Source organism: Neofelis nebulosa, chromosome 3, assembly GCF_028018385.1.
Source record: "Neofelis nebulosa isolate mNeoNeb1 chromosome 3, mNeoNeb1.pri, whole genome shotgun sequence".
Lineage (NCBI taxonomy): Eukaryota > Metazoa > Chordata > Mammalia > Carnivora > Felidae > Neofelis > Neofelis nebulosa.
Window position 1 is genome coordinate 138,653,407 of NC_080784.1, and position 24,632 is coordinate 138,678,038.

Below are 24,632 nucleotides of genomic sequence, written 5' to 3' on the forward strand. Positions count from 1 at the left end.
ACAGGGCCCTTGGCAGCAGCTGGCCACCCAAACGCACTTCGTGGTGGCCAACAACCAGCCGCCTTTACTGCGAAGCCGTCAGCGGAAGCCACGATGCTACCGGGACCGCGCCCCAGGTGAAAAACCCACAGCGCCCCGGCCCCGCCCTCCACAGCCGCCTGGCCGCGCCCTCCTCCACCGGGAGCTCCCTCGCCTCCCCGGGCCCGCCCCCTCGGCGGAGCGCGCAGAGGCCAGTGCGCCGGCGCAGGCACCACCTCCTCGCTCGGCCCCGCCTCACCGCCGCGACGCTCAAGGAGCCGGGCCCGGGCCGCTTCTCCCGATCCCCCCTGCGCGTTGAGCCTGCGGAAGCATGGAGGGGGAGAGTACGTCGGCGGTGCTCTCCGGCTTTGTGCTCGGCGCGCTCGCTTTCCAGCACCTCAACACCGACTCGGACACGGTGAGCCCGAGGGGCGAGGCGGGCTCCAGCGTCGCCTCGGGAGAGGCCCCGAGCGCGGGCACCCTTCGCCACCGTTACCCCGGCCCCCGCCCATGAGCTTCCCGACGGCGCCGCGCTGGTTCTCTGCCCTGGGGCTTTGCCTTGTCCTTCTCCCGGGCGGTCGTAGGTGTGTCTCCCGTCCGGCAAGTCTCCAGGAGTAGCCATTCCTTTTCTAACCAGTGTTTATTTCTTCGCCCGGACCGGAGTGTCCCACACACACGCGTTTCTTTTTCAGCAGCCCCCCTTTTTTTCTGATTAAACTTAGTTGTGAAAGGATGGAGAGTTCACATAGCGTTCTCCCACTACGGTAGGAAAGGTGTTGCGGGTTAACTTTACGTTCCTCCTAACTACCGATAGTGGTTTTCAAAGGCCGCTGAATTTTTTCGTGCAGAGCAGCTGCTGTGCGCGTTTGTTGAAATTGTAGGCCAGTGAAGGAATAGAAGATGCATCCAGTGGCTGTTCTGGGGCAAAGCTTAGTGGATGGGAAAGCCTAATTTGGAGTATGTGATACCTGATTTTTGTTTGCATTGGTGTCAAGTTTATGAAATTGTAAGGCCTCAGCTAGTTCCTTTTTGATGCTTTCAGTTACAATAGAAACATTTAAATTTGTCCTCAAATTTAGATATTATTATTTCATACTTCTGCCAGGTTCAAAAATCTCCGGATGAAGTAGTGAGGTAGTTTTTTAAATACAATACACGTTTTGAAAAACTTACGAAATCAGAAAAATACTATAAAACTTTGAGCCCAAGAAATACTGGCTTAGATTTAAGAGCTTAGTATGCTAGTACAGTTTAGAGAATACCATACTGAACACAGCCTACTGATTTCTGCTAAATATTGTGTATTTCATTTCATGTTGTTTCCAAAATTGTTTTTTGTCACAATCCTAATAAGGTTGGAGTTGATACCTTTCATGTATACAGTTTTAAAGTGGGGGGGGGGGGGGTTCTTTCTTTATTTTGAGAGAGAGAGCACAAGCAGGGGAGGGGGAGAGAGAAAGACCAAATCCCAAGCAGGCTGGGTGCCATCAGCTCTGGAACTCAGGAACAGTGAGATTGAGTTGGACACTTAACTGACTGTGCCACCCAGGCACCCCTACAATTTTAAATAACTTTGTAGATTAATACCTAGCTAAGAGCAAATATATGACAATTTATAATGTGTGTGGCTGTGGAAATTATTTTGGAAAGTCTTTGTGTGAATATAAACAAAATGGGTCCTTAAGTCTCTGTAGGATTAGCCCTTGGGAAATAGCATCGTGTTAGAGAGGCCATTACTCTTACATCTTTTTCCTAACATCTTTAAAAGGTGATTTTCTGGATAGCTATTCTTGCATTGACACTGCTTCCTTTCCCAGGGTTTGTCTAAAAAACTGGACTATAGAGTTCTGGATTGTTCCCCCTAGATTCCAGTAAAGATTCACATTATTGAAACATTTTTTTTTTTTTTTTTGGTCATTTTTTTTTAATGGAATGGGAGGGGGCATTCTTACCTAATTATAAAGAAGATAAAATCTTTGTCCATCAAGCATATTGGGTCTTTAAATGTGCCAAATGAAAATATTGAATTCTCTGAAATTCAAAGACATCACTGCTGTTGTGGCAAAATGCCTGCATTTTAAAACAATTAGGGCTCCTAGATCCCCTTTTAGAAATTAGACTTTGATACTGAATTCCAAATCTTTAATATTTTTGTATAACTTTTAGTCTAAAGCCACTGATAATTGTGTCATTTCATAGCTCAGAAGCACCCACTGGCTCCCAGAAGCATGTGCCATTAATCCAGAGTCCTTGGCTAGTTATTTGGGATGTTTCATTATTGGCGCTATTCCCATCTATCCATAATTTCATTACTCAGAAAGGGGAGCCTTCTGTTCCAAGACAAACTACCCTGCTCTTCCTTCTTCAGACATTATCTACTCATTTCTGGCTTTAAGCCTTTTATGTTCTAGGTGTGCTAAAATCACAGCAGTATTTACAATCTCTTCTATTCATTTTTATTGAACTGTTCATATTTCCCAACTAAACTGAAAGTGTACCTGGTCCCTCACCAGGGACCCTCACCTGATCTTGGGATATATTGGTTAAGTGATTGAGTAGTAATTCTATCATGATATTCCATAGATTGCTTTTTACCTTTATAGGAAGGTTTTCTTCTTGGGGAAGTGAAAGGTGAAGCCAAGAATAGTATTACTGATTCCCAAATGGATGATGTTGAAGTTATTTATACAATTGGTGAGTCACTCAATTTCTTTTTTTTCCTTAAACTTTCTTTATACATTTAAAAAAAATTTTATTTTTACATTTATTTATTTTTGAGAGACAGAGACAGAGCACAAGTGGGGAAGGGGCAGAGAGAGAATAAGACACAGAATCCAAAGCAGTCTCCAGGCTCTGAGCTCTCAGCACAGAGCCCGATGTGCGGCTCAAACTCAACCCCTGAGATCATGACCTGACCTGAAGTCGGACGCTTAACTGACTGAGCCACCCAGGCGCCCCTTAACTTTCTTTATATATTTTGAGAGAGAGTGAGAGCGCAGGGGAGGGGCAGAAAGAGAGAATCCCAAGCAGACTCCACGCTGTCAGCATGGAGCCCAATGTGGGGCTCAGTCTCACAAACCGCAAGAGTATGCCCTGAGCAGAAACCAAGAATCAGATGCTCAACCGAGTGAGCTACCTAGGCGCCCCTGTGATCACTTATTTCTGTGTCTACTATAGTTGATGGTTTATACTAAATGGGATCAGCATAAATTAGTTTGTAAATTGTTTTAAAAAATAGATAAAACCTTTTAATGCAGATCTTAAAAGATGCATTGTATTCATTTCTCAATTAAAATCATGGCTCTGGCCTAAAGCAAGAGTGTGGAACATAAGATGCCGTAAGATTACTGTGGGGAAACGCGGCTGAACTAGCTCCTGCATGTATTTAAGTGGTAGGAAGGTGGCCTAACAAAAGGAGAAGGAACCAGTAAGCAAGACCACTAAAAAAGATAAAACAGTTTGGACAGAAACACTAAGTGCTACAGAAAAATTGGCAGATGAGAACTGAAAAACTCCGTTTTTTCGACTCCGTTTTAGATCATTGTAAGTAACTTCTGGAGTGTGATGTGGAAAAGGCAAGACTGAAGGGTTTGACGAGTGGGTGGTGAAACACCTGCAGCAGATGGCAGCTGTTCTTTCAGGGAAGAAAGGGAAAAGGGAGCTTTAAAATATATGGGGGGTGAGGGGGAGGCTCTGATTACCTAACAGAGTTTTATCTAAGTATATTTCTAAAAACAAAATTGGTAGTATGCTGTATAAAAAATGTGGCATCATGACATCATACTGTGTCATGACCACTTCCGTATGTTAAACAATCCTCTAAATATCATTTTTTATAACTGCAGTGTATTCTGTTAGGTTTCTTACTCTTAATGGCTCTATGTGATTTCAGCAGTCCTTTAAATTATAATCAGTAGTTTCCAGTTTTTCATTATTATAAATTATATTCTGTGACCATCCTTGTACATAAATATTTTCCTACATTTATTATGGATAGATTCTTGGGGGTGGTATTATAGTGTCAAAGGGTATGAACATTTTTAAGGTTCTTTTTTTTAAAAATTTTTTTTTTTCAACGTTTTTAATTTATTTTTGGGACAGAGAGAGACAGAGCATAAACGGGGGAGGGGCAGAGAGAGAGGGAGACATAGAATCGGAAACAGGCTCCAGGCTCCGAGCCATCAGCCCAGAGCCTGACGCGGGGCTCGAACTCACGGACCGCGAGATCGTGACCTGGCTGAAGTCGGACGCTTAACCGACTGCGCCACCCAGGCACCCCGAACATTTTTAAGGTTCTTGATCTGTATTAGCAAATTGCTTTCCAGAAATACTTTACCAGTTTATATTCCTACTGTATGTCATTTTTTGTTTGCCACTTTAAAAGGTTAAAAATGGAAGTATATATGTAGATTTATATATGTATTTAAATGTAGTATATATGTGTAAATATATTAAGTAAATTTAAATTCACTCTCAATAGAGTCTTCTCTGGTCACCACTGTTTTATGAGTATTTTTTTGCTCATTAATAATACACATGTATATAAATGTGTATTTTTATTTACACGAAAGGGATTATACTATAAATGGGTAAATATCTTCAAGATAAATATCTCCATTGATACTGTTCTGTTAGTGTAGAATAGTATCGATGTGTATAGTTTGCCATTCTTTCTAATGGCTTTATATTCCCACTGTATCTACTTACCAGTTACGAATGACTTTGTTTTTTTTTAATACAAAACAATATAATAACACTTTGTAGTGCATGTATCTCTATGACTTCGAGTCTGTTGGAAAGTCAAATTCCTAGAGGTAGACCATTGCCTTGGGAAAAGTCATGTTCTTAAGACTCTTTCATAATATGTAAAAGTGCCTGGGTCCCCATACTGGTGCCACCACTAGGTATTTTCCAATCTTTTCATCTTTGCCAATTCGATAAATGAAAAGAAATTATATTAATTTGTATTTTTTAGCTTTTGTTTGTTGAAAAGGACAGCACTGTTGCATACTTTGACTATATTTCTACTCTGTTTTGCTTTTTCTTAATTGATTTGTAATACCAAATTACAACTTAGGGAAATTGGCCGTTTGTTATGTGTTACAGGTGTTTATACAGTTTGTAGCTTTACTTTGTTAATGTGGTTTTTTTCCTTGTCAGACAGAAGCTTTAAAAACAAACCTTTGGGGCATTCCCCCCTCCCCCCACATTGTAACTGGCATACCACCCAAAGTAAGCAAAAGTATTTTGAGGAGTTTAAGCAACCACTTACTAGCAACTCCATCGTGCTGGAACAATGCTAAGCATTAAGGTATTAGGCAAATGCTATAGGAACACTTAAGTATTTGCTCAAATTATTTTAAAATGTTGGATTATTAGATGATAACAAGTAAAATCCAGGATCTACAAATTACTACATTGCTTTGGTTAGTGAGATTTTCTTCATTTTTGTATTTTCCCATATCTACACCAGAGTATGTTTGACCAGTTATCAGTTACAAAGACTGTTTCTGTTCAGTTGTTGTGGTTTTTTAAACAGGGATTTGTCTGAGGGTAACATACATTTTCTAGAAGAAAAATGTCTCAAGAGGATGATCACTTTTCCTTTTTTAAATAGACCGAATAATGACTTTTATTAATATACACATAAAGTTATTGAAATGGTGATTTCATGTAGTTTTCTCTTTAAAGATGGCACTTGCAGGTATAAAGATGCAGAGATGTCTACAGCCTTCAGATGTTTACTTGAAGAGATTCAACAGCAGTTTGATAGTGGGTTTCCTCACCTTGCTGAAGATTCACAAATTCTCTGTAATCACACTGATGTCTTTGATTTAAGTAACTAAAAAAAATTCTAGTACTCTGGCTAGGATCTGCCCAGCTAAGAGATATGCAAAGAGGACATGTCACAGGAACTATCTGAAATAAGTGATTGCTATTACAGTAATCCAGTAAATGCTGTCTGGTAAAATTTGATTTTTGACACAAGTTACAATTAAAAGTGGGAAGCCCAGAAGGACTTGTATTCTCTTTTTCTGTAGTTGTTTTTAAAGTATTCTCTGCATCCAGTGTGGGGCTCGAATTCACAGTCCTGAGATCAAGAGTCGCATGCTCTGTCAACTGAGCCAGCCAGGTGCCCCCGGACTTGTGTGCACTGGATAAGTTTCTTTGTTATCAGATGTGGATGTTTCACTCATACTGCTCCTTGAATAATTTTGAGAGATCTGGAAGTTTGGAATAATAGAGGGGACACCATATTCATCTGGATATTTCTTACAAGACTTATAATAATGTCTTATGCAATAGAATTTATTCTGTTTTGCACAGCATCTGTAGCTACCAGAATTCAGATGTATTTTGATGTATTTCTACTGGAAAGAGAATAAAAGTTACTTCCTAAAGGATACTAGCTTTTTTTTTTTTTTGTAGTTAACATTGACAAATCCTTTATGAAGCAGCTGCTTGGAACAACAAAAGATAATCCCTTTAACAGCTGTAGTTGTCAATAGGGTAGAATTAGAGCATGACCTTTTTAGAACCCAATGAAAATATAGCAACTTTAAATTTATCTCTTGTGTTGCCATTATTAAACCTATTGAGAGTGAGTGTAGTGTTCTAGTTAAGACCGAGGCACGGGCTTTGAATTTTGGCCCCCCACTCTCTCTACCTGTTACCACATCTTTAAAATGGAAGGAACGATTGGTCTCATAGCTTTGTGGTGAGGATTAAATGAGATCATGGTAAAGTACTTCCTCCCTCAGTATATGCTGTTCATATATGAAGTGCTTGGTGTATGCTATTCAAATGATAACTTATATAATCATAGCAAAAAATTCCTTTTTTCCAGACATCCAGAAATATATTCCATGCTATCAGCTCTTTAGGTAAGTAGCAAGAGGAAGTAAATGATCTATTGTGAAAATTATTCTGTGTGAATGAAGTAAATTTTAAAACTAACAAGATATCTTAATTGTCAGTTATACATGGTGGTACTGATAAAAATGAAAAGACTTTTTAAAGAAAATTCACTTGTTCATTTCAACCCTAATAGTTCTTTCTCTGTATTTATATGCTTGCTTTCGCTGGTCTCCACTGCCTCTCCCAGGTACCAGTTTACCTAGAGGGTTTTTCTCACACCCAGTCACCTCATTGCATATTCTAAACTCAGTGACACATTCTCATATGTCAACAGCAGCCCTTTTTTCTACTCTTTCATTCCAGTTTATTTGATCATTTGTGTCCTCACTTACCATATTCTAATGTAATCTTTTGCCTGGTTAGGTTCTTTATCCAGCCTGCTTCCTATTGCCTTTCTATGGTGAAAACTTGTGTTTTTAGTCCTACAGATAGTAATAGCACTGTAGCCCTAATAGGCTATGATATTTCTTAAAACTTTTCATTCAGGTATAACATACATGTAGAAAAATACACACATAAGTTAGATACATTTTCATAAAGCAAACAATTACAACATGGTGTAGTTTTAATGAAATGGCTTTATGATTTATGTCAATTGTACTTGAAAAATTAACATTACTATCTTACAGTCACACTGTGTGTACACATAGCTAAGGTTGTATAAGAACTGCAGTGGAGCATATGGTAAAGGTGAGAAAGATCTGTGGTAGGGGATGATAGAAATAAAGGCTTTTGTTTGGTCTTAAACTGCTCTGCCAGAAAAAGCTAGAGCTTGTATAGTGTTCTACGTACAACGGACGTACAGAAATATTTGTTGAATGAAGGATCCCTGGATTCTCCACTCCTTTGCCTTTTTCATTGCTTATGGATCTCCTGTTTCTACCACTTTAAGTCTGTTAATTTGAGAACTTTATTCTTATTTTTAGAACTTCATATGACCAGCAAGTAGGTATATGGATTTTGGGTGGGTAAGGAGTAACTAAAGTTAAAAATGCTAATAAAATCCATTTTTTTAGCCTATTTGAAATGCCTTTAATTTTGGCTTTTACAGCTTTTATAATTCTTCTGGTGAACTAAATGAGCAAGCACTGAAGAAAATATTATCAAGTGTCAAAAAGGTATTCCCTGACTTGTTGGGGGTTTTTTGGTATTATATCCTAAAACTGTGTAATACTTTAACGGAAGTTTTTGGCAACATTTGTCTTCACAGTGTTCTATAAAGCAAGTGAAGAAAGAAAGGCTTTTTCCTTCCAGAAGTTCAAAGGGATTGCTCTGAGAGCAAAACCAGTCATTAAAAATATTAATCTTGTTCTCATCTTTGGCTATTCTTTTTTTTTTTAATTAAAAAAAAATTGTTTTAACTTTTATTTATTTTTGAGAGAAACAGAGCATGAGCGGGGCAGGGGCAGAGAAAGAGGGAGACACAGCATCCAAAGCAGGCTCCAGGCTCTGAGCTGTCAGCGCAGAGCCCCTGTGGGGCTTGAACCCACAGACCATTGAGCTCATGACCCGAGCTGAAGTGGGATGCTTAACCGCCTGAGCCACCCAGGCACCCCACTTTCTTGACTATTCTAATTAGCATTGATCTCTTCCTCTTCCACATTCCTATCATACCCCTTCCCATACCGTTTATTCCAGGACTTAACTCATTACTGTTCTTTTACATAGCTGCAGTTAAAGCGCTTTGCTATATAGCATCTAACCTTTACTAGTATACTTGGTGTTTAGGTAAGACTTGTTGAATGATCAAAACAGGTTTTTTTCCCCCCAGATACAAAATTGGGGGGGGGGTACTTCTTAAAACTTTTTGGTCTCTGAGTTGAGAATAAAAGTAGATTCAGTAAGTTTCTTATAAAAAACTTCCTTTGTTGAAAATGCTTTGGGCTTGCCCCTGATTATATTTGGGTATTTAAAAATGTACTTACAAAAATTTTTTAGTTTTAAAAAGAAGAAAACTTTTAATTTCCTTAGTTTAAATGTGCAGATACAAAACTTAGTTGCTGACATTGTCATACACAGACCTTTAAGCAAAGTAGTTGCTCTTTGTTATAATTACTAAACTATAATTACTAAATGAGATTTTATTTTCCAGTTTTTAAAAAAAAGTTTAGTAATACTAACAAATTTGTTCAGCAAATGTTACAGTTTGTAAAACCATTTCATATGATCCTACTCAATTTTGAAACCCACTTTCTAAAGGTGGTATCATTCCCATATACATTTCAGTTAAAAGCTATTGGGTTCAATTTATTTAGCAAACCAAATATCCATATAGGAAGTAAATTTGTTTTCATTGACATTTTCTTCATTTAAATTTTGACTAAAGACTAAGATTTTAAAATAGCAAATGATATCAAGAAACTAAAAGAAGTTAGGAATTTTTTTTCTCTATATGAGTAAAATAGTAGCTCCATAACTGAATGGAAGATAATTTGACTACACAAGTCAGTTTACATACTTGATAAATATAAAGTATATACTTAAGTATGTACTTTGTTTCTATATGCCAAAATCTTGCTAAATTTAAGAGTGCCATTTTAAAGGTTGTCAATTTTATTGCTTAATTATGACAGTAAGACAGATAATAATTGTAACCACTAAGGTCTACACCTGATATCTTTCTGTATTTTCCCTCAGGCTGTGGTTGGTTGGTACAAATTCCGACGTCATTCAGACCAGATCATGACATTTAGAGAGAGACTGCTTCATAAAAACTTACAGAAGCATCTTTCAAGCCGGGAACTGGTTTTTCTGCTGTTAACACCAAGTATAATAACAGAAAGCTGCTCTACTCATCGGCTGGAGCATGCCTTATATAAACCTCAGAAGGGGTAATGTTGGCCAGCCATTGGCTGTTTTCAGTTAATAGAAAAATATACTCAATGTTTTCATTGTACTTTTTGCAGCCTAACAAATATTTCAAATACTGTTGCATTTGTTACAGTAACTGTCTGAAGTTAGTGTACCATATTTTCTTATAGATGGGGAAGATGAAGGTTACATAAGGAAATTAGAAGCCCAGTATGGAATGATGACTTGTGTTTTTGCCACAGAGGATTTGTTATAAGGTGGAAAAAATATGTGTACTTTGGATATGATTCCTAAAGGACGTAATATAGAACTAATCCTAGGTACTTGAGCAGCTTTTCTATAACCTCTGCAAAGAAAGAAGCAAGGTTGTTCTTGGTGGTCCACCAAAATGAGTTAACAGAGACTCCCAACAGGTTATGTAAACAACATTCTCATGGGATATGAGGATTAAGTGAAAAGAGTACCAACTAAGATTAATTTTATTATTTTTTTTAAGTGAGCTTGACACCCACCCCCAGTGCATGGATTTGAACTCACCACCCTGAGATCAAGACCTGAGCTGAGATCAAGAGTCAGAGACTTAACCAACTGAGCCACTCAGGTGCCCCTAAGATTAATTTCTTTTAATGTTTACTTATTTTGGGGGGAGAGAGAGAGAGAGAGAAAGAGTATAGGAGGGGCAGAGAGAGAAACAGAGGATCTGAAGCAGGCTTTGCACTGACAGCAGAGAGCCTGATGTAAGGCTCAAACTCACGAACCGTGAGATTATGAGCTGAGCTGAAGTTGGATGTTTAACGAACTGAGCCACCCTGGTGCCAAGATTAATTTTATTATTCACGGAAGACAGGATGAATCTCAACAATACTGCCTATTTTTACATGTTAAAGTAGACATTACAGTCTTCTTTTAGGGGCGCCTGGGTGGCTCTGTCGACTGAGTGTCTAACTCTTGGTTTTGGCTCAGGTCATGATCCCGGGGTTGTTGGATTGATCCCTATGTCGGGCTACATGCTAAGCATAGAGCCTGCTTGGGATTCTCTCTCTCTCTCTCTCTCTCTTTCTCTCTCTCTCTGTCTCTGTCTCTCTCTCTGCTCCTCTCCCCAGTTCATGCTCTCTAAAATAAAAAATTTTTTTAGAAAGGTATTGTTTTCACAAAATTACCTTGCACGATGCACATTTCATCACTTTTAAATACCATTTGCTTCAAGTCAATAAATTTCATTTCAGGTAAGTAGTATGGAATGGGGTTTTTGTTTATTTTTTAATCTTGGAGGGGAAAGGTATTCTATATATAATATGTATAAGTATATATAGGTATAATAAGGAGAGGTTAATATTTTACTTTATTCTAACTTTATATTTTAAAATTTTATTATTTCAGACTTTTTCACAGGATACCATTAGTGGTGGCCAATCTAGGCATGTCTGAACAACTGGGTTATAAAACTGTATCAGGTTCCTGTGAGTCCACTGGTTTTAGCCGAGCAATAAAAACACACAGGTGAGATTCTTCAGCTGCTTTCCCACTAAATTTCTATTCATTTTTTGAAATTAATTTTTATTACACAACAAAATAAAAATTAAAGGAAAAGTAATAACCACATATTTCAAATAAACTAGACTGTTTTTTACTGTTTCCGTATTTCTTTCTAGCACTTGTCCATTTATAATACACGGAAAAGAGAAGGGTTGTTGTATATCCTGTGTATGTCAACATATATATTCTAAGAGTAAGTAGCTGGCCTGAAAATAATTTTCTAAGGCAGCAATTTAGATCATAAAGGCATAAAATTAGATTGGATATTAAGTAACAACAAAAATATGAGGCTTTAGCCAAGACTCACTCATACTATAGGCTACAGCTATATAGCTAGAACTGTTGTGTGTTCGTTAAGGGAATAATGTCAGAAATAACAACACTGGTACTACAGGGTACTTACTGGAGAATAAGAGACTAGATTTTATTTATTTTTGTGTTCCACAAGAATTAACAGTTTTAAAGAAACTGAATACATTAATTCTGAGATGCACAGTTTTACATTTATCTCTAATTGGGATAATTTACAAACTATGCCTTACCGGGTTTTTTGTTTGTTTTTGTCTTTTTGGTATATAAAATAATGTTGCCTCTTTTAATCAACGATGACTTAAATTCAGTAAAATATTTTAAAAATTGAAAACCTTTCTCCCCCTCTCTCCTTCAGTCTTTATTTTTCTTAACATCTTTTGAGTCTTGGCAGTAGTACGTAAGAGGCTTTGAAGTTCGCTAATGTGAAGATACATGAACTAAGTTTTCTGATTGGTTTTGCTGTGAACAAGTAGGTTGACAAAATGTCCCTGCAAAACCAGTAAAAAGAATCTTCTGTTGCTCCTCAACTACAAATAAGTTTTCGTCATAGTATTAAAATGACTTCTATACATTTGCTTGACAAAATGGTAATTTTTACAGCTCTGAATTTTTTAAAGAAGATGGATCTTTAAAGGAGGTACATAAAATAAATGAAATGTATGCTTCTTTACAAGAGGAATTAAAGGTAAGTTCACATATCAAACACTTTTAAAGACTACTTCTAGAGTTCATATCAAATTGAAAACAAATCTTTTAGGGATAACTTGACATTTGATTAGATTCGTATTTTTCTAATGGTTTAGTTTCAGTAACAAAGACCTCAATCTCAGTGGCCTACAAAAACAAAGGTTTAGTCTCACTCACATTATATCTTGGCTGCAGCTCTGCTCCTGTTCTAAATGTCATCTTTATTCTAGGATCCACACTGAAGGAGCAGTCCTTATATGGGACATGCTCTTCTCATGACAAAGGGAAAAGAGCAAGAGCTGGTGGAAATTCACAACAGCTTTAAAACTTCTGTTCAGGGGCACCTGAGTAGCTCATTCAGTTAAGCGTTCAACTTCGGCTCAGGTCATGATCTCACAGCTCCTGAGTTCGAGTCCCGCATCAGGCTGTGTGCTGACAGCTCAGAGCCTGGAGCCTGCTTCGGATTCTGTCTCTTGTCTCTGTCTTTCTTTGCCCCTCTCTTGCTCATGGTGTGTGTGTGTGTGTGTGTGTGTGTGTGTGTGTGTGTGTGGATGTCTCAAGTATAAGTAAACATTAAAAAAAAATTTTTTTAATTAAAAAACCAAAAAAAACCCTTCTGTTCAGAGCTTACATGACACATCCACTCACATTTCATGGGCCAGATTATATATCCCTATTTCATGGAAGTAGGCAGGGATATATAATCCTTTTACAGGATAAAAAGGGAAGCATGTATTTGAGAACAGAATAATCTACCACAGGACTAAGTTCTGTTTCATTGTATCAGTTGAGAAGTAGACTTCAGGATGGGATTAGACAAGTAAGAGATTAGGTCTGAGAAGGATAAAAGGGAGAGGAACAAGAACAGGCAGGGGGACTTACAATGCTGAGTCTGACACCTGAGAGAAGAGACAGGATGGGAGGACAACTGGGTAGAGAGAGCTTTAGACTACAGGGCTAGAGGGGCGCCTGGGTGGCTTAGTCGGTTAAGCATCCGACTTCGGCTCAGGTCATGATCTCACGGTTCATGGGTTCAAGCCCCACATTGGGCTCTGTGCTGACAGCTCAGAGCCTGGAGCCTGTTTCGGATTCTGTGTCTCCCTCTCACTCTGCCCCTCCCCCACTCACACTCTGTGTCTCTGTCTCAAAAATAAACATTAAAAAAAAAAAAAAAAAGACCACAGGGCTAGAGAGGTGGCTAAGCAAAGTTGTCCTACAGGAATGGATTTGTACTAATACCCACTGTGTTTAGTCATTGGTTAAGAGTGGCTGAGGGAAAGTGTGGCTTCAGTAGCTGACCTGAAAGTTTGGTAGCTAGGGCTGTCAGTCAACTATGCTTCCTCCAGTGGAGATCTGAGTAGTATATTCCATGGCCACCGTACTCCTCAATATAGCACACTAAGGGAGAGCACCTGGTGGCACAGTTGGTTAAGCATCCAACTTCAGCTCAGGTCATGATCTCGTGGTTCATGAGTTTGAGTCCTGCATCGGGCTCTGTGCTGATAGTGTGGAGCCTGTTTCAGATCCTCTGTCTCCCTCTTCCTCTGCTACTCCCCCGTGTGCTCTCACTCTCTCTCTCAAAAATAAACATTAAAAAAACATATACACACACACACACACACACACACCACGCTAAAAGAAATAGGGTTAATACATTTTATAGTACTAATGCACACTGGTTTTTAATGTGAATGATAATACAGAATTTTAGAAAACAGACATGTCCAGAATCCCAACTTGTAACATAACTATTTTCACTTTACCATATTTTCTGGTTTTTCCCTAATATATATACACATGCTTTTATGTAGTTGATGATGTTGGGGACTGTCATGATTTTTATTTGATGTCACTAAGCATTTTTCATGTTGCTACATAGTCTAGTTCTTTTTAATGGCAGAATATTTCATATAGCAATATATTAGAACTCTTATGTCAAAAGTACTAACTTGGGCTAAAATAGGGGATATAGAGGTATGTTACAGGAGCTGTAGGCAGAAAGCAGCTGAACTTCGGGAAGGAATTGGAACCAGGAGCCAAAATGCTACCAGAACTTTCTTCCCTTTGTGTCTGCACATTGGTTTCTTTCATAGTACCAGTAAAACATAGTTACTTGCTACTGTCAGTTTCTTTTTCTTTTTTTAAGATTTTATTTTTAAGCAATCTCTATGCCCAGCATGGGGTTCAAACCCACAACCCCAGACAAGAGTCACACACTCTACCAACTGAGCCAGCTAGGCACCCCTATTGTCAGTTTCTTAAGGTTGTGTTTGGAGTAAATATGCATCTCAAAATACTACAGTATTTTTTGTTTCAAAGTAAATGACTTAAATATTTTTGTTTTTTATTTCTGTGTATTACCATGCAGATAACAGGTGTGATAAAGCTGTGTGTGTATAAATGGGAAGTTAATACATCTGGAAAGCATTTTATAACCTATAAAGCACCATACAAGTGCTTGTTGCATTCCTTCAGAAAATAGCAAAATAAAAAAAAAAATTTATAAAGGCTAATAATAATATAAAATCCACAAAGGGCTTTCTGTTGTTTATGAACCTAGGCTGTAGTACACCACTTAGAATTTTATCTACGCCCTTATTTTATTTTGCAGAGTATATGCAAAAAAGTAGAACACAGTGAGCGAGCAGTAGAGAAACTACTAAAGGATGTACACAGATTGAAGTGGGAAATTAAAAAAAGAAAACAGGCACAAATTCAAGTAGCACGTAAGTAAAAGGTTCACACATCACTGCCTTCTGTGCTTTTAAAAAAAAAATCCTGACTGAACTATGGATGAGCCCACTAAACTAACTGATGAACTTATGTACCTTAGGATTAAAAATAATTGTTTTATTAATACTCTTAAATCCTACTTAACAAAGAACTCGGTATTATTATAGCTATACTATATTGTTGATATTAAAAAATACAACTTAAATTCTCGTTTAGAATATAGTGGCCTGTAAATTAGAATTTGGGATTATGCACACTATTTTTCTGAGTTTGGAGGATAGAAATATTCAGTTAAGCTCTTTTTGACTTAACAAATAGATCACTACAAAAGCTTTGTAAAACAAATACCGCATGTTGAACTGTTAATTTTATTTTGTTTAGGGGAGACCGTCGAAAAAGACCCTCAGGAGAACATTTTTCTTTGCGAAGCTTTACGGACCTTTTTTCCAGATTGCGAATTTCTTCATTCATGTGTTATCTCTTTGAAAAATAGGCATATTTCTAAAAGTAGCTGTACTGCCAACCACCATCTTGATGTGATAGACAACCTGACCTTAATGGTAGAATACACCGACATTCCTGAAGCTAGTCCAGCTAGCAGTACACCGCAAATGATTAAACATAAAGCTTTAGATACTGATGATGGATGGCAATTCAAGAAGTCACGGCTGTTAGAGACACAAAACAAACCATCTAAAACAGATACTGATAGTAGTAATCAAGAAAAAGCATATACATTGAGCAGCCCTGAAATAGATGAAGAGATTGAAAAAATGAAGGGTTCTGGTGAATATCCACAGTCTCCTACATTTTGATCTTTTTAGGCCAAAAGGAGAGCTTTGGCTGAAGGGTAAAGCCAGACATTTATATTGTCTTTACTATGTTCAACAATTTGCAGTAATACATAAGTTCTAGTGCATTTATTTTTTAAAGCACTTTATTTTAAAACCATAACGTTTTTCTGCCCCCCACCTTTTGAAAGATTTTATTTTTAACTAATCTCCTACACCCAGCAAGGAGCTTGAACTCACAACCCCAAGATCAGGAGTCACACACTCCACTGACCAAGCCAGCCAGGTGCCCCTTTTACAAAACTGTTGAGGGAAAGACTTAATTTAAGTAGATGGTTCTTTTAAACTTATATAGCATACTTTAGAATTGGAAAAGAAAGACTAGCATTAGAACACAATAGAAGAAGATGTCTAAAAATATGAAGAGGTATTTCATTTTTATTTAAGTCATTACAGTTTCTACTCCTTAAGTTATAAGTGGCTAGGGTTGCCAGATAAAATGCTGGAAACATGCAATATTAGGGACATTCATTAAAAAATTATTCATTGGTTACCTGAAATTCAAATTTAATTGCATGTCCTATATTTTTATTTGCTAAATCTGGCAGTTCTGATTATGGCACAACTAAAACACAGCACAAATAATCTCTTCCTAGTCTAGAGTCCTCTACACAAAATTGAGTGAATCCAGTATTTGAGTACAGGAGAAGTCTGGTAATGGTGTGTCTGAGGTCAGTAGCTGGTCAAGTAGCTAAAAACACCAGTTAAAGTGGGAACCAAAAATGGTGCATATGTGTATATATATTTGTATATACATGTCTATCGCAGATTTCATTTTAACATAAAGTGGAGTTGTACATTCATTTTGTCAACCTTTTGTTGGACAAAAGGTAGGAACTTTTCTGTGAGTATACTGGTGTTCCTATATAAGTCACATCCATTACTTAACTTTTATAATTCCCAGTTTTAGTTTCTTTATAAAGAATTTAAAGAAGCTTGCAAAGCAACGTAAGTACAAAATGCTACTACTTTTTTTTTCCATTTCACAGCATCCTCCTACTTCCACCCTTCTTTAGTTGTCCTAACCACACCTAACTTGACAACTTTTTTTTTTTAAATGTTTTATTTTTGAGAGAGAAAGAGTGCGTGCACATGAGCGGAGGAGGGGCAGAGAGAGGAAACACAGAATCTGAAGCAGGCTCCAGGCTCTGAGTTGTCAGCACAGAGCCTGATGTGGGTCTTGAATTCATGAACTACGAGATCATGACCTGAGCCGAAGTGGGACACTTAACTGACTGCACCACCCAGGCACCCTGACAACTGTTTTTAAAGCTAGTTATCTTTATAAGTTTTTGGAAAGCATTTACTTAGTTTTCATTGCAGTAACTTTTTAATGCTCCTACTTCATCAATACAGTGACGAAACTGACACAGACTTGGGGAACAAAATAGCTGACTCTTGGCAATGTAGAACTCAACAGGTTTGAAGAATTATGGGCTTCAGTTTGATATTTGAGGATGTAAAGCTCCAGTTTAATCCAGTGAGCTGGTTAAATGGAAGTTGCCTAAGAGAGCTTTTACTGTGTGTTTTATTTCTTTTACATAATTGTGAGAAATTTCCACAAGGCCTACACATTATATGAAGCCTTCATGTTTCACTCACTGGATGAAATGCTGAACACAAACTTTGAGCATAGCTTTTCCATCTGCTACTTCCTAGTGGCAGAACAAATTCCTAGCTACTATCAAAATTATCTTTTATCTATGTTAACATGTATTAGTTACCCACGGGGTGCTAATGAAGCCCACATAACAACTGAGATGTTTTGTATAAAGAGTTTCTGTTGGGGCTGTTTAACTGGTTACCTAAGAAGCACTGTGGTGTAACAACACAGGGCAGAGGGAGGGGAAATAGGTTGGCAGTCTGAAACCTGACTTAAAAATAACCACAAATGGGGCAGGTGGGCAGCTGGGTGGCTCAGTCGGTTGAGTTTTTGACTCTTGATTTTGGCTCAGGTCACGATCCCAGGTTTGTGGGACCAAGCCCCGTGTTGGGCTCTGCACTGAGCGTGGAGACTGCTTAAGATTCGCTTTCCCTCTGCCCCTCCCCACCCCACTCACACACACTAAAATTAAAATAACCACAAACATCACTAGAGCATATAGAGCATCACATAGAACATAATGACTAAATGCAGCCAACAAATGATTTGCTGGAGGTCACTGAGCACACATCACCTACTTTACCTGCATGCTGGACTGAGACAAAGGTTTCTCACCCCCTCCCATCCTTGGAATGTACACTTTGCCTACTGTTACCACATTAGGAGTGTTCCAAGGACATGGACTTGAGAAAGCTGTTAAGACCATATGGATTGTGTGTGACTAAACCCAGTTAAGACCTCAATATAAACTTTTAAGACTCTTGACAGGCAGGTGCAGAGATCTGTTTTTCTGAGATCTGTCTTGTGGTCACCCAAGACCAGCTTTGTAAGTAAGTTCTCTTGCTTATTTACTACGCTGCTACTTACCAGTCTGGAGTCATCTGCCTCTTTAGTGTTTTCCTGCCCTCCATGTACCAGTCTACTAATCAACAGATAAAACAAGCTAGACTAGGACCAGCAGAACCAATAAGCAACCAACATATGCAAATGTCTTAAGACAGTAACTAAAGATTTTTCAGACTCCTTAAAAGAAACAGGCCTTCATACAAAGTTCAGTTTCCTAAAGCACTATAGAGAGGTAATGTATTTAGTTCATACTTTGGCACAATGATCCATCTTGAAGAAAGAAATGCTAAACTTCCAGTCATAGAGAAGCATGCTAAGGTCAGTACCAGCTGAATTCCCATAATTAAGTTTGATGACCCACCTTTTGGTATTAAATGAAAAGAAGGAAAAGGGTCCTTCTATATCATTTTCCCCCAGTTACTCTCATCTTTTGGCAATTAGTTACTAGACCATTTGTTTATGGATCATTTTAAATTACGCTACCGGGACACCTGGGTGGCTCAGTTGGTTAAGTGTCCGACTTTGGCCCAGGTCATGATCTCACCATCCATGAGTTTGGGTCTTGTGTCGGGCTCTGTGCTAACAACCCTGAGCCTGGAGCCTGCTTTGGATTCAGTGTCTTCCTCTCTCTCTCTGCCCCTCCCCCATCCATGCTCTGTCTCTTATCTCTCAAAAGTAAGTAAATGTTTAAAAAAAAAAAAAAAAAAGTACACTACAGTTTCAAGATAGACTAGCCCAGGAATAAATGTTAGGGCCTATGACTGCACCACTAACCATTCCCACGTAACTAATGTCTCTATAAAGGGAACACCCACTGTCCTGGCCAGGCATACTTAAATATTGGTAGTTAGAAAATTTAAGCAATTTCAAGTCTACACTCTGTCACATGGAATTTGGGCATTAATAAAAGCATTCCACCTTGATGCAACCATATGCCTAAAATCCCATTTACAAGACAAAATCTGGGATTAAAGTAAAATTCCAAGTCCTCTATTCCATACTTAAAATCCCACTATGAGTTGTATATGGTATGAGCTAAGTGGGGACCAGATAAAATGACAATCCTACAGTACCAATTTTTAAAGTTTGTATGTATGTAAAATGTGATGAGTATTAACATTTTAAATAATGTTTCTTTAATGAGCAGCGGAAGCACTTTTTCCTTTTAAGATCTCAATTATTAAGAATTTAAAACTTACAAGCGTTTGGCAAGATTTAGCCTATTTTCTACTCAAAGATTACTAAATCTTCTATTTTGAGTCAATATTAAAACCATACAAGCATTTATTGTAAAATACATTTACTGATGATAAGACATGTAATTTACTCCCGATACTTGATGTTACAAACTTTAGGGTCTTTGAGATATGCAGGATCCTTGTATGTAACTGGCATAAACCCTGTAAAAAAGAATGAAAGTTCTTCACAAAAGATAACGAGCAAAAACTTTCGATTAGCCCAATTCAGTTTTTCAGATGCTCTTACCCATTATTTGAGCTCTCTTAATTGCTTTCGTGATTTCTTTCTGTTTCTTCCCACAAAGACCTATGAAAGAAATGCTTTCATATTCATAAAAAAATGTCAGCACTCAAAATGCACAACAACTATCTTAAGGAGAGGCTAGAAAACCTGTAAACAGCAAGGTAGTAAATATTTTAGGCTCTGTGGGCCATACAGTGTCCTAATTTAGTCTGATGTAGTCACAAAGTGGCTATAGACACTACGTAAAGTAAGCTATTTACAAAAACAAGTGGTAGATCCAACTTGGCCTAGAGGCAATTGGCCCCAGGTTTAAATAAATAGGAATGATTATAGTATACTCCAAAACATCAATGCAATTTTCTTAAGCCCTAATTTTTTTTTACATGTCCGCCTGTAGTTAGCTCTGAGCATAAGAAGACATGTAAAATAATAGCCCTTTTGGCCTACAAAGAGGCTTTCTCAAAGTACTGTCATATCTGGACTAATAGTGATTTATAGCACAATCTGAATATCTGCCATTTTTCTTAAATAACAAGTAGATTTATCTAATTTTTATAAGTTGCTATAATAGAAAACAAAATACCTGTTATGTGCCTTCCATAAATGCATCCAGTAAATGGAGATACAAACTGGGACAAAAGCTGTTGTGAGTTTTATTTGGAGAAGAAAAAAAATTTATATCAATACATTTGTTCAACCTTGATTGTGTAAATTAAAAAATGTATATATCACTGTCAAGTTATGTAAAGGCTTAATTTCAGGCAAAATTCATTAAATAAAAATACTATGTCCATTCTATTAATAGATCATCTTTTTATTTTTATTTTATTTTTTTTTTTTAATTTTTTTTTTTCAACGTTTTTTATTTATTTTTGGGACAGAGAGAGACAGAGCATGAACAGGGGAGGGGCAGAGAGAGAGAGGGAGACACAGAATCGGAAACAGGCTCCAGGCTCCGAGCCATCAGCCCAGAGCCTGACGCGGGGCTCGAACTCACGGACCGCGAGATCGTGACCTGGCTGAAGTCGGACGCTTAACCGACTGCGCCACCCAGGCGCCCCTAGATCATCTTTTTAAATGAAAAAGCTAATTACCAAAATTAACATCTCTTATCCAGTGTGTCAAAAAAGTCTATACAACAGCTTAATGAGCACTTGTTTTCAGTGCTAAAGCTGTTTCCTTGACCTCCACAGATACTTTCCTAAAATACTATGCTTAGCATTAAACATTTCATCTATCATGACAGGCTATCACATTATTCTATCAGACTACAGTGAGGTCTTCAACAGGTACATCAAGCCACTTGCCATAATTTTGTGTTTTATTAATTTAAATTCTTCTTTAGTACTTTTCAGGTCACAGGCACTGTGCTGGCACTATGCATAATCCTCCTGACGTGCTTTAAATTTAATGGTTTTGCTCCTAAGGCAGCTATCACTTTATGCTACTGTCAGGATACTTAACTCCAGAACCATTCTTGCCTGTGATTTGCCACTTTTAATTTGCTGAGCCCTGGACAACAAGTAAAAATACCTTTGAAGCAGTGATATTGGTAGTGTATCAGTACAGAGATCAACTTCAGCAGAGGGGCTTTTTCCAAATTGTTAACTCTACCAACTAAGAATCCCTGCATAGTAAGCTACTGGTAAGACCTTTAAGGCAGAGGGGGGGGAAAAAAGGAAGAAAACACTGAGCTGAAATAATAGATGAGGGAGAGCCAAAGGGCTCTCATTTTAATAAAAGGGATGCCTTGTACATAGAAAACCAGATTTGAAATTATGAAGTTACTACAACAGGTGCCTCTACACAAAGCCTGTTATAAAACTGACTTGATTCTCTTTAGTTATGACTAACAAGGGAGCAAAAATCCTAAAATCAAGTATCATAGTGAAGTAAAACCATATCTCACCTGTACATTCTTATAATCTACACGTTTTCCACACAAAATACATTTTTTAAGAGGCTCCTTATAAGGATTTTCCATTGGAATGGGCTAAGATAAAGGAAAGAAAAAAATCTAATAGTTTAATGTGTTAATATTAAAATAGAATTAAATCTTAAGGTTACCACATTTGAATCTATCCAAAGGATTAGTTGTACCTTTCTTAATATGAAAAAGAATAAATATGACAGCTTGGCTTGTAGAAGAAAAATCAAGGTTTCTAAAAAAGAGTCACCATTTTAAGGATTTCAGTGTGTTTATAAACGTTTTGTATGCATACTTTGGTTTGGCTGAGGAGGAATTAAATCATGGAGGATGATTCTGGGATAGAATACAATCTCTGTTTATGGCAGGATACCTTTCATGGCCCCAAACTGCTTTATATCTCAACCTTTTTGGTTTTTCTGTCCTCACTACTACCTCCAATGCTTCTGTCACAATGCCTCCCGTCTATAATCAGTACAGGCATGTCTCCAATCAAGATATTCTTATCTAGAAATGGCTTTGAAGACCTTAACCCCCTGTAGTTGTATGCAAAATTTCAAGTGAATGAAATTGTGAGCTTTTTTCTGAGAGCCCATATTTTATTAGCATCTCAGGGGAATTTATGACCTATAAAACAGCTCTAGTAATGTCCTTTACTCTCTTGAACTGTGGTGTGCATTAAATGACCAAGAAGGATGCTCAAGGGACTAGAATTCTGTTTTCCAACGCTTCAGACTCTTAATCCAATTTATATGCAGCTCACATGTAATGATTACAATCCTTCTCTACACTGTGTTAAAATGTTTTGTATGGTTTGATTAGTGTCAAATCATCTTTGCATATAGCAGGAAAAGCTATACTGGCCAAGCCCAAAGCTAGCACATGAAACCCATAAAAATACATCTACAGCTAAAAGAAACTATTGAACATCCTGGTTGTAAAACTTTAATTTTGATCACTCACTTACTAAAACACCAAACCCACTCCCCCCCAAACTCCCCCAGTAATGAATGGCACAAAGAACTGAATCTGAAATGGAGAAGAGACTTTGTCCAATTCCTCTGTTGGATATTCTGCAATTACTGCACACACCAAAACTACCTTCTTTAATTTCTAAAGCACATATATCTTTAAATTTAAGATCTAGGAAGAAAAGTATGGTCTTACACAATTGATGCTTCTTGGTAGATCTTTAGAAATTCTCTTACTTCCAAGCTCTCTTGAGTGCTGATTCACCAATGAATTCTAATTTTCAAACTTTGATTATTTTCTTAATTGTTTTGTCGTCCAGCTGAACTTTATTCAAATAGCTAAAATGTAAGAATTTGCTCATATTTGCAAATGCGTTAAAGGGAAGAAAAAAAGCCTTACCAGGTCCTCATTGCTGGCTACCTGCGTATATTGTGAACAGCTTCTCCACAGCACTGCAATTAAACAAACAAACCAATTCTTTTTGTTAGCTCTGTAACTAAAGAAATATTTTTGTTTTTATGGAAGCAAGGTGAACCAAGGGATACAATATAAAAGAAAGGTTTGGGGGCACCTGGATGGCTCAGTCAGTTAATCCGATTTCAGCTCAGGTCATGATCTCCCGGTTCATGGGTTTGAGCCCCAGGCTGGGCTCTGTGCTGACAGCTCAGAGCCTGGAGCAGATTTCTGATTCTGTATCTCCCTCTCTCTCTGCTCCTCCCCCACTCACACTCTTTCTCTTTCTCTAAAATAAACATTTAAAATTTTTATTGAACAAAGAGATTTTGGGGCGCCTGGGTGGCTGTTGAGCGTCGGACTTCGGCTGGGGCCAGGATCTCGCAGTCGGACTTCCGCTCAGGTCAGGATCTCGCAGTTCGTGAGGAGCCCCTGTGTGGGGTTCTGTGTTGACAGCCCAGAGCCTGGAGCCTGGTTCAGATTCTGTCTCCCTCTCTCTGCCCTTTCCCCACTCATGCTCTGTCTCTGTCTCTCAAAAATGAATAAACATTAAACAAGATTTTTTTTTTAAGAGGTTTTATATTTACAAACAACGACAAGATAAAAACCTCTAGAAGTGAGGCAGAGTAAGATTTATGATGAATGTGCTTTCCAAGGCTTTGGGGAAAAGGCATATTATTTCCCTACCCCTACAACCTCTCACCTGCTCTCTTCCTGAAGTTTATTTTCCCTTCACTCAACGGTTAGAGGCAGATTTTGATGGAAATACCGGGAAAGCAACAGAAAGGCATTGTTATACCATAGGGAAAATGTAGTAACAGACCCCCTAAAGAAAGTATAGACAGAAAAGATAACGTGCAGAAATGACAGATTCGAGAGCCCATGTCACCATTTCGCCCTGATCTGGAACGTTAGACATCCCCTATAATCTGCTGCTGGGTGACTCTGGAAATGTACTTTCCTTACCAACTCTACCCAGAGCTCTCAAGCAAGTACTCTGAGAATCAGGAGATCACTCTCTTCGTGTGGTTAAAAAAGTGTACTCGACGACAATCACGCACCCTTCTGCCTTAAAACACTAGTCACGGGCCATTACAGATTCCCACGTATCCTGGAGAAGCTCTTAATCGCCTAGAAACCGGCGTCGTTTGGCTAACAGTGACCACTCCACCAACCTAATTAGGGCCAATGCAACGGCTGCAATGCCACAAAAGAGCATAGATTATGGAAACTTTACCCGCGTGAGTCTTAGGATCTCTGAGGCAGAGAGCTGGCTTTATGAAGTACGCCAACTTTTTCCTCCCTAGATCACTGCAAACAGCAACCAGCGCCGCCATGGATCCTCGCTCCTCCTCTTCCTTATCCTCTTTCCAAATAGTCCTGACGAGTCGCCTCCGGGGTTCCTCCCTTGGTGGCCCGAAAACTCGACTCAAAGGTTCCGCTGGCGAACCGAAGTCGGTAAGGTTTTCAATGCGCCTGCGCA

The 24,632-nt window shown here is 38.2% G+C and overlaps 2 protein-coding genes across 8 annotated transcripts; one reads left to right on the forward strand and one right to left on the reverse strand.

Moving 5' to 3' along the window:
* The first annotated feature begins 249 nt into the window (after positions 1-249).
* Positions 250-20,595, forward strand: ABRAXAS1 (abraxas 1, BRCA1 A complex subunit). Of its 5 annotated transcripts, none has more exons than XM_058722025.1 (9): positions 250-436; positions 2,622-2,712; positions 6,866-6,902; positions 7,988-8,054; positions 9,574-9,767; positions 11,128-11,247; positions 12,196-12,280; positions 14,894-15,008; positions 15,397-20,595. In XM_058722025.1, exons 1-9 carry the CDS (start codon positions 350-352, stop codon positions 15,828-15,830), a joined length of 1,230 nt encoding a protein of 409 aa, XP_058578008.1. In that variant the 5' UTR covers positions 250-349; the 3' UTR covers positions 15,831-20,595. The 5 variants fall into 5 exon arrangements, with proteins under 5 accessions (XP_058578008.1, XP_058578012.1, XP_058578010.1 ...); XM_058722026.1 differs by lacking the exon at positions 250-436 and adding an exon at positions 584-602; XM_058722027.1 differs by lacking the exon at positions 2,622-2,712 and having other exon boundaries at positions 293-436.
* Positions 19,582-24,519, reverse strand: MRPS18C (mitochondrial ribosomal protein S18C). Of its 3 annotated transcripts, XM_058722030.1 has the most exons (6): positions 24,387-24,519; positions 23,096-23,148; positions 21,707-21,790; positions 20,381-20,438; positions 19,801-19,860; positions 19,582-19,715 (listed from the first exon to the last, which is right to left on the reverse strand). In XM_058722030.1, the coding sequence occupies exons 1-6, from the start codon at positions 24,484-24,486 to the stop codon at positions 19,639-19,641; spliced, it is 432 nt and encodes a 143-aa protein (XP_058578013.1). In that variant the 5' UTR covers positions 24,487-24,519; the 3' UTR covers positions 19,582-19,638. The 3 variants fall into 3 exon arrangements, with proteins under 3 accessions (XP_058578013.1, XP_058578014.1, XP_058578015.1); XM_058722031.1 differs by lacking the exon at positions 21,707-21,790; XM_058722032.1 differs by lacking the exons at positions 20,381-20,438; positions 21,707-21,790.
* Between the last annotated feature and the right edge of the window lie 113 nt (positions 24,520-24,632).